The sequence below is a fragment of the Agelaius tricolor genome, unplaced genomic scaffold, assembly GCF_023055355.1.
Source record: "Agelaius tricolor isolate 1412-34295 unplaced genomic scaffold, bAgeTri1.0.p SCAF_19, whole genome shotgun sequence".
Taxonomy (NCBI): domain Eukaryota; kingdom Metazoa; phylum Chordata; class Aves; order Passeriformes; family Icteridae; genus Agelaius; species Agelaius tricolor.
The window spans coordinates 8,987,999-8,997,993 of NW_027269279.1; the positions used below are offsets into that span (position 1 = coordinate 8,987,999).

The 9,995-nt window shown below is 44.8% G+C and overlaps 1 protein-coding gene across 2 annotated transcripts in view; it reads right to left on the minus strand.

Annotated features, from left to right (window-relative positions):
- The window catches only part of BMERB1 (bMERB domain containing 1), a 46,851-nt gene extending 42,708 nt beyond the window's left edge, over positions 1 to 4,143 (minus strand). Inside the window, exon 1 of one of the 2 annotated variants that reach the window (XM_071444175.1) lies at positions 3,890 to 4,143. In XM_071444175.1, the coding sequence (XP_071300276.1) occupies positions 3,890 to 3,995 (106 nt within the window). In that variant the 5' untranslated portion in view covers positions 3,996 to 4,143. The remainder of the gene's footprint in view (positions 1 to 3,889) is intronic. The other variant, XM_071444177.1, reaches the window with a different exon arrangement.
- Positions 4,144 to 9,995: the final 5,852 nt, after the last annotated feature.

Here is a 9,995-nt window from a genome sequence, read left to right on the forward strand (position 1 = left end):
TTTTTTTTTTTTTCTATTTTAAATCAGAGTGGAAACATGATGAGCTTGGGGAGCAGTGCTATGAGAGTAATGATGGGCAGGGTCATACTGCATCCCTGACTGACTGGGGAGGGGGTGAAGTCACAGGAAGTTTTTATGCAAAGCACCAACATCGGTTTGTGGATGTCTGTGCAATATATGGGGTGTTATGAAAGAAAGCCCAAAGATATTTGTTTGAATATTTAACTATCAGATGACACAAACAAAATATTAAATAGCCAGTGTTTTCAGTGCTCAGCAGCAGAGCATGTAAATACAGACAAGAATCTTTCTGGCTAACAAGTTTAGAAAGATTTTGAAGACAAACTAAGTGAATATGGTGAAATAGGTTTTCACATATGTCAGCCCAGAATCTCAGTGAACCTGGAGCCTGTTCTGTCTTCCTGCTGTTGGAACAAATCCGAGTGATCTCAGAACTAGATTCACCCCACTGGTGCTGTTCTGGAGTGCTCTCACAGCTCCTTGCATGGACAGAACCTGTGCTACAACACTCACAGCAAGAAAGGAGAGCAAGAAAAGCCACCTGTGAAGGTTTCATGCTACTGCTGAATCTCATGATGGGAATCTCCAGCTCCTGTAGTACTGAGCTGTAACAGGGTCCCTTTCCCCTATTCTGCACATCATATCCCAGAACAGTCAAAAAGGTGGATGTCTGCAATACAGGAGCGTGGCAGCTCACCTCCAGTGCTGAGTTACCTTTCAAATGAAAACAATAAACAAGTTTCATGTTTAATAAACTGCATCCAAACATAACCTTTGCAGTTTTTTTGCATTTCTGCTTCCTTACGCTGATTCAGCTGGAGGATTCCTGGCGAATTTTGCATTTAGCTCCAGCCCTCATACAAACTGCAAAAGGACAGAAAAGCTCAGCAGAAATGTATCTGAGAAGTGCAGTGTCCAGAAGGATGGTGAAAAACTGCTTTGTTTCTCTGTGGCTCTTTGCCTGGTGTGCATGCAGTTATTTAATCAGGGCTTTATGAGCCTCTGCCAGCAGCAAGACAGATGATTCTAAATGAAGCTGTGCACTCAGTAATAAGGACTGACCAAAGTGCTCCAGTGCTCTGCCTCAGAGCAGGCTCCCCAAGACTATGTTGTAAAGATCATTTACTGGGAAGGCTGTAACCATGTTATTATTACACAAGACTGACAATTCCTAAGCTTGTCTTTTCTATGCATGCACTAGAAAACAGATGAGTTGCCCTGTACATAGTAAACCACCATTTTTAGTGTTCTCTAGTCCTTGGAAATTTCCTCTTGTATGCAAAGAGAAAGCTTCAGGGACTTGTTAAAGAGACACCTTTAAGCAATTTGCTTCATATTTGGCTTGCACAGATCCTGACACAGTCAGGTCACAGGGCATCACATCCTCAGCTACTCTGAACCAGCTTAACTCCACAGATGACCTGGCTGAAAGAGGCCACGGCAGGGTAGAAATATACATTATGTACGTTCCATTGCTGAGAAGAAACTCATCTTCCTTTATGACCAACCCCCAGCAGTGCTTTCAGTACCACGGACAGAGAAGCCAGCACAGAGCTTCCTTTCCATCTGACAAATTGAGGAGCAGCTGCCTGACTCCCATGACGTTCATTCTCCCTGCAATGGACATAACCAGGATGTGCATTCCCTTGTGATAAGACTGCCCTCCCATCACAGGCACTCACAGGGAGCAGCAGTCTGTTGTGCAGTGCTGTACAGATACACAAGTTCTGCCTCCAAAGACATCCTGATTTAATACCACAAATCCTCAGAGTAAAAAGGGCAAATTCATATGCTGTAATAAACTTCTGCTTTTGTTAATACTCTTAACGAGCATTTCATATTTCAAACAATATGCAAATGCCAAAGACTAATTGTTAACATCAGTAAAAAAGGGGATGACAGTTTTTCAGCTCCTTCACAGACAGTCTGGCGACTACTGTCATCATGCCATGCAATTTAGGATGACTGTAAGGAAGCATTACAGTAAATAGTAAGATCTATCTATTTTAAATCAATGCAAAAGTGTGACCAGAAGACAGTGTTAGTATTTAAATAGGAAAGATAGGCAGGAATCATCTAAACCAGTTACTATAAATAGCATTTTCCACAGGATTTTAAAAAAGCTGGAGCCTAAGAGCAAACAAAAGAAATCAATTATTCAAATATATAATATAATAATTTTCTGCTTTTCAAAGAACAGATCATGGTCTCTAGATTAATTCCTATTCCTATCTAAATTATTATACACAGAGAAATATTCTCATTAAACAGAAAGTAGTGTGCAGAATGGCAGCTTAGAGCAGAGCCAGGGTGCACACCTGGACACTGGGTCCTAGTCCTGCCAACAGCCCACTCTGGTGCTGGGTACCAAGCTGTGATTTGGGTGGCACCTCAATGCTGAGCACATATTTTTGAGCAGATCAGATCTCCCTCTCAGCCTGCACATTGCTCTCTTCCAAACATACCACCTTTTGTTCAAAACTTACAAGACATAACCTTTCCAGGCACCTCAGGATAGCAGTTTTTATTATTGTTATTACAAGTGCTGCAGTGCACTCAGATCCTGAGTGCTGGAACAAAACCAGACCCAGTTATGAGAACAAGAAAAGCACGTCTGTATCCTGCCAGGGAACCTGCAAAACTGTTGCATGTGTCTGACTCAACCAACTCAGTCAACAGAGATTTCAGTCTTTAGGTCCATTTTAGAAAGTGTGGAGTTTCTCACTGCTGAATCTGTGCCAGGCACTGCAACAAAACCAACACTGCAACTGAAGCATCAGTTGGAGAATTACACCCTGTCATCAGCATATGGTAGACAATAACATAGCCATGGAAAACTGAAGCTAGAGGTGAAGTATCATTCCAGAACACAGCACTCTCTCAAAAGTAAACATAGCAGATGCACTGGCTAAAATCTGCTACCAAGGTGTTGCAAAGCCATGCCATGTTTAAGAGCATCCAGGTGAGACTTCACAATTCACATCACAAGATGGGTGGGGAACCAAAGATAGCAGCAAACCCAGTACCAGCCACGTTGAAGGTGTCACGACAGACAGTACACAAAGCTAACATTCCTGTGGCCAAACCAAACACTTGATGAAACTTAGAAAATATTTTTCTTGATACTGTCTAGTACAGTTTTTGAGACTAGCTTTTCAAGATCTCTTGTCTCAGTGATTACCTGGAAAATTATACAGGGTTTGCAAGCTTATTAGGTTGTAAAGAAGACAGTTGTGCCAGTAGAAGAATAATAGCTGGTACCTTACAGACAACAAGGTCCCATGGAAAATGTGAATCGGCAGTGATGTATCTTTCAACTACTCTTTCCATCAGCACTTTGTACAGGTTATGTCAATTGCTGCTTCCTGGTAAATTACGATTTCAAGAAAGCTCTCCCAGCACAGAACATTTGTTGAGCTCATCAATACAGTGCAACCACTGAAGGTGTGAATTAAGTGCTGTATTGCTGCACCCTCTCCCTGAGATAACGAGGGAATAAAGTGATCGTCATCTGCGCTTTCCAGACGTGAAACACGTTAAAGACTACCAACATTTATGAAAATCTCTATGTTAAATCCCACCTGCTAAGCAAACGTCCCGGCGGTCCTGGCCCGGGCACCCGCTCCCCGCGGGGCTCTGCGCTGCCCGTGCCGCAGGGAGGGAAGGCTGGAGCGCCCGGCACAGCCGAGCTGAGCCCCCACACAGCCCCGGGCCAAGCCCCGGCTCAGAGGGCAAAGCGGTCACACGGACCGCGCTCCCCGAGCGGCCCGGGCTGGCCTCGCCCCGCCAACAGCCCCCGGGACCGCCCGGCCCCGCCGCACCCGGGGCTCCCCGGCTGGCCGGACCCGCACCCGCGGCCCCCACTCACTTCTGCCCAGCGCCTCCGCCTTCCACTCCGTCTCCTCCACCGCCCCGTAGCGCCGCGTGGGTCTCTCGGCCTCGGCGCTGGCCGAGATGGACCTGCGGAGCTCCATGGCCGGCACCCTCAGCCCATGCGGCGGCGCGGGCGCTGCTGCGCGGGGCTCGGCGCTCGGTGCGCGGCGCGGGGCCCGCGGGCGGGGGGCGGGCAGGGGCTCCGGCACATGCTCAGTGCGGGGCCGGGGCGGGGGAGCCGCCGCACAAAGCCGTGACACACCTCGCACATGCTGCACACACGCCCCGCCCGGCCGGCCCTGCCTCCGCTCGGTGGGCACGGCCCGCCCCGGGTGCTGCCCGGAGCCCCGCGCCTCGCTGCTGGTGCCCAGCCCTGCCCAGCTCTGCCCTGCCCAGCTCTGCCCAGCCCTGCCCAGCTCTGCCCACCTGAGCCCAGCCCTGCCCAGCCCTGCCCAGCTCTGCCCTGCCCAGCTCTGCCCAGCTCTGCACACCTGAGCCCAGCCCTGCTCAGCCCAGCTCTGCTCAGCCCAGCCCTGCCCTGCCCTGCTCCCCTTGCGCGGCCAAGTTCGCAAACCCGCTCGCTGCCAGGGCACGATGGAACTGTCCCACTGTCCATCTTGTGGCCGGTGCAGCGCTGAGCACATTTCTGACCTGAGCAGCTGGGGAATAATGGTGACATCCACAGCCACTCGTGGCTTTTGCAGTCTAACACATCTCACGCTCCTGTGCATGCAGCCTTTGGCTTTCCTAAAAGTCCTGCACTGTCTGGAATGACACTCATTCCAGCATCACGTTGCCAGAAGCCAGAGAACAGCGCTCAAACAAGTGATGCAATTTTGTGTCTCTCATTTTTCATCAGCATGCAGCTTTGCTGTTTATGCAGCCTGCTGGGAGTAAAGGAAATGACTTTGCAGGAAGCACAAGTGTGGTGATTATTACTAAGTTTTTTCTTTTGTTGTAGGGGAGGTTGTATGGATGAAATCCCTGAACAGCATTTTACAGTTGGAGCCTACCTTTCCTAGTGAGATCACATTGCACTTTACTGTGAGTGGCACAACTTCTCACATAAAGACAATGAAGCAGGATTTAGGCAGGCTGTCCAGTGCCCCACCGCAAATCAGGGGTTTAACACTTTTTGCCTCACCTATAAAGAATCATGGGGTAGTCTGGGTGAATACTGGGAAAGCTCACTTGTTTGTCACCTACTTTTGTCTGCAAAGTCTTGTCCTTAATCATCAATACTTCAGAAATACCTCTGGATTCAGTGATACACTTACTAATTGGACTGGCACACACTGATGCTATTGTGTGAGCAATTTTGTTTGAGGAGTGCTTCACATGCCAGAGGCAAGAACACCTCCACACTGCTTTTAAAATTGTAACTGAAAATTTCTCTACTTGTCTTCCCGAGAATTGGAATTAGCCAACAAGATGAGCTAGACAGTTTTAGGACATCTTCAGGGCACTCTGGTTTTTCTCTGTCAGCTGTGCTCCCCAGAGATGTGCTGTGAATTGAGCACCAGACGTGCTGGAACAGCTCTTGTTGGCTGTGCAGTGCCTCATCCTCACTGGTTTGGCCTTTAGAGACAGAGCCCAAACAGAGCTGTGAGTCAAGCAGAAAAGCTGGTGGCAGGACTCTGCACAGCTGATTCTGGGTGACAGTGCAGCTGCCTGCTGGGGTGGGCTGGACTGACTCACTGGTAGAAGTGAGGAACACAAGTGTGGGAGGAATAAGAGTCCATCTGGGATCTGGATGAGAGTGGGATTAAGGGAAACAGGCTGATCAAGGAGAAAGGCCAATTTTTGGACTATTTAATTTCAAACTATCTTTTCAAGGTTTTTAGGTAATTACAACCCAACTGCATTGTTTAGGAGATGGGGGAGTTATCCTAGAAATAGTTGAATATTTAAAGCTCTGCTTTTGTTAGTATGGCTGAAAAACACCCACTAGGCAGAAACTCGTGTGCAAAGAATTTACTTACATAAAGCAAAGAATATATAAGGTGATTTATTGTAATTAGGAAGTTTTCACCTGCCCATTTTGAGAAGTTCCAAAATCCAGTAACAGTCCAGTTCTACAGAGGTTCTGCACAAAGAATTTGCAAGAGTAGGGCCTAAGTATGTATCAATTATTTGCTAATGTAATATCAGCATTTTTGTTAGTGTGACTCTGGAGCATTGCTGCTGCTGCATTTGCCAGTGGAATTAAATTTCTCTCCTAAGATGATGTTTTTCAGTGGACCTAGCAATATAAATTATAAATGCATTTATTTACTCATGAAGGCTGGTTTTCTTCTGCTGAAAGCACTGTTAATGCAGAAAATACAAAAATTTATGTCTTTTCTCACTGCTTATAACATAATGTCTGGTAGAGAAACAGAGATGCACTTTGCTCTTGCAGTCATTTTCCCTGGCAGTTTCAGTTCCCATTTCTCACTAAATCCTGCCACCAGGAGCTAGAGCTGGGCAGGAACAGTTGGCAAATCCACTCTCCTATCTCTTGCTCTCTGGCCTCTCTCAGGCATCACAGATTCCCCATGGCAGACATGACTTACCTAGATTTATCTCAGCTATTTTTTTTTTGTATAGAAGGTCAGAATACACAGCACAAATTTGGGAGATGCAGCAGCAAAGAGTCAGGGCATAAATGTCTGGTAGAAAGAATGGAAACAATCTGTGCACTTCAAAAGCTGCAGTTCTGACCAAAACAGAGATTTCAGAAACATATGTCACTAAACTCTTTTCTTTCCCATTTTACTTTTGTCTTAGTGAATTCTTTCTACGTTCACTGTCTTATTAAGGTACAAATTTCACAGGAAAAGCTGCTATAGCATTTGTCAGATGCATTACTAATACCAAGGGTAGTGAAGCTGCCTATGTAAGAGTCTTATTTTTGGCATTTGGAGCCAAGTCCAGTGGTATGACTGAAGTGACTGCTGTGCAGGTGAGTCACTGTGCAGGTGGCTTTTGCATCAGTGCTGGGTGTCCATAGCTACAAAGGAAAAACAGATGTTTGAGTTCAGTAAATATAGATGTTGACATAAATTGGTCTGGGCTATTTTAGACTTGCAAACACAGCAGGCAACAAGTAATATTTCAGCCTGTATGTGGGCATGTCCATTTTGAAGTAATAAACATCCTGTGTAAATTTTGCAAACACAGCAGCACACAGCTCCAGGCACAGCTGGAGCCTAAACCTTTTCTCATTTCACATGGTCCAAAATGTAAAGGTGACTTTCTGTAAGCTCCCATTTTACCTACTCAAGTTGGTATCTTACAGAGAGAACTCAAACTGCCTGCAGGCTGTGAGGCACCCAAAGAGACTGTGCCATGTCCCTGTGCAGTGTCCATGCTCCATTCCCCCTAAAAGGCAAGTTCACTTCTGTGGGCCATTTCACTACTCCCCTCACTGGAGCTGGAAGCTATAAAGTCACTGCCCTGACTTCTGAAAGGGTTTCTTTACAATTTTAATTTCTCTCTATATTCGTACCTGTGTTCCATTGGATTTTTTTGCCAATTTCTGCCCTAAAACAGTAAGCAAAACACTGTATGGGTAATTGCTGTGATGTATCAGGTGTAGTTATGAACACATAATTCATTACTGTCTGATAACCATTCTGAACTAGATATAGAACTAATTCAAAATCCTTCAGTGTCATTGGCATGTCATGGCTAATCAGCTGCAGTTAACAGTCTTGTTAATTTTGGATGTAAAAGTATGTGATGCATGAAATTGAAGCAGCTGGACACCCTTAGTAGGTGAATAAAGGTGGGTTTTAATTCCCAGACAGGTGTAAGCAATGGCAAAACAAAAATACCACAGGGCACCAGTCTCTGAGGTAGATTTCTCCAGGCCATCACAGAACAGGAGAAAACAAACATCGAGAGGTGGAAAAAGGAATCATCAAAATTCATATTTTCTTTCCCAAATATTTCAGCAATGAGAGGAAAGCTGTTATCCTGGCAAATAAAAAAAAAGAATAATGAGAGTTTGTTCTTATGTATGCACACACTAAGTGCATGTTAGCTACAGCAAGATACTAATTCCAGGGAAGAGTTGTAACTTAAATTTCTCTGCCACCAAGTTACACCCTGTAAAAGGACACACAATTCAGAATGAAGCTGACACTTCCTCCACAGCAAAGGATCTCATGTGCTGCAGAACTTTGTGTGCATGGTTTGAGTCCATATGGGCCAAACCCTGTATTTATCACAGCCATCTGGGTGCTTGTGCATTTTGGTTCTGTAGATGTGGATAAAGCACAGTGACAGAAATGGGGAACAGTTCTCATTCCCAGCCAGTTCCCATTGTCCCAATATCTCTGGTGACTGAACTACCTGCCAGGCTACATACCCATGCTCCCTCTTGGTCCCTCTGATTCTGTCAGTCTTGAGGGTGTAAAATGGAAAGGGACTTATCAATATCCCATTTTTAAGGTCTTCTGGCAGAGGGGAGCATAGGCACAGGTGTGCCTGTTGCATCTCTTACACAACCCCCAAGTGTGTGCACACTCACCTGCTGTCATTTTTCCCTGTTGTTTTACAGCCCCACTTCAAGACTGGCTTTTCCTGAACACAGCAAACAAAACCACCCATTCTTCAGCTCCTGAAGCTCTCCTGTACCTGCTGCTACAGCACAGCTGTCCTTGAAAATGTCTTTTCTGACCTTACACACCTCATTAGACTTTTCCAGGCCCAAGATTTCTTTCAGCACAAAAAGGTGTAATTGCTACTGGTGTTGCATAGCAGGGAATGATATATTCTGCTCTATTCTTTGCACTAAACTGTTCTTCTACCTGGATACAAGGTGCAAGATTTTTAGGCATGACCACAAAAAATTAATAAACTGAAAAAAAAGGAAGACAGGGTGGATATTATTAGGGTGGATGATGTTGATAAGCATATGCAACACATCCAGACATGTAATCTGCAGTCTTTGTTCTTGTTTGACATGGATTACAGTAACCTCAAACATGGTGGGCTTAGCAAGTGCATGTGAGTTCTTAGTGCAACTTGGACACTAAGAGAGGACAGACAGTCCTTGGCTGGTTTAGAACAGGAATGTTAGGCAGAGATAGAAAAAATATTATCTGAGGCATATGTGAAAGTCACTGGGATGAATACAGCATTACTGTCTACATTTCAAATTAGAGGTTGCAAAAAAAGGGTCTGCAAATGAGATTCAAGAATGATATAGCAAAGGGCTAACAGAGCTAAAGCTATTCCAGTTTACCCAAGGAGCAAACAAAAACTCTGCTTACCACTACATGCACACAGAAGGCTTTGCCTGCTGTACCTAGTCTTTAAATCTTGTCAGAAAGGAAGTAACATTTCATTAGAATGTTAAGGCTAGATTGATGTGGGTAGGTAATAAAATTTCATAAGAACACATAAATAATTTCTTTGAGACACAGAATCCTCTGTCACTTGAAGTGTTTGGATTAGTTCCTAGATGATGGCATTGGAGTCAACATCACTGGTTTGATTCAGGAAGAACTCTTTGCTTTGCATTGCCCAAGGATTCAGACTGAGTGATGTTTTTTCTCCCTGTTGGCCTTGAAGTCTGTGAAACAGAATTTTTTCAACTTGAATTCTTTCCATAGAGCTTCCTCCTCATTCTAAATATACAAGAAGTTACAGCAGGGAATGGAGGTGGTGTCTCTCTTCCAGTTGTGGAATATATTGCTCCCTTCAGCCTCAAATCTTCTGAACCATTTCCTTCCCAAGAGTATCCCACACTAACCTGACTGAGTTAAGTCCTTCAGTAAGGACCCCATTTCTAACCTCTGTTCTTTAGAAAAGTTTTTTATATCTTTTTCCTACCTGAAATCTTCCATTCCTCCTGCAAATATATTAATTATCTAAAGAAATACTTGTATCAAAATTTTGCATCTTTTTAATAAAAGTCCACTGGCTTCAGCATAAGACTTTGAAGATGGGAGTTCTGTTCTGAATTTATTCAGAAATGGCAGATGACTTAATGTGTGTAACTAAACTCTAAAGGCAGTGAATAATACCTGCTTAGTTTTTACTCTGCTGCTGTGTTAAAGTCTGTGACATCAAATTGAGCTTTTTGCTGCATGTGGTCCATGAAGATCCCA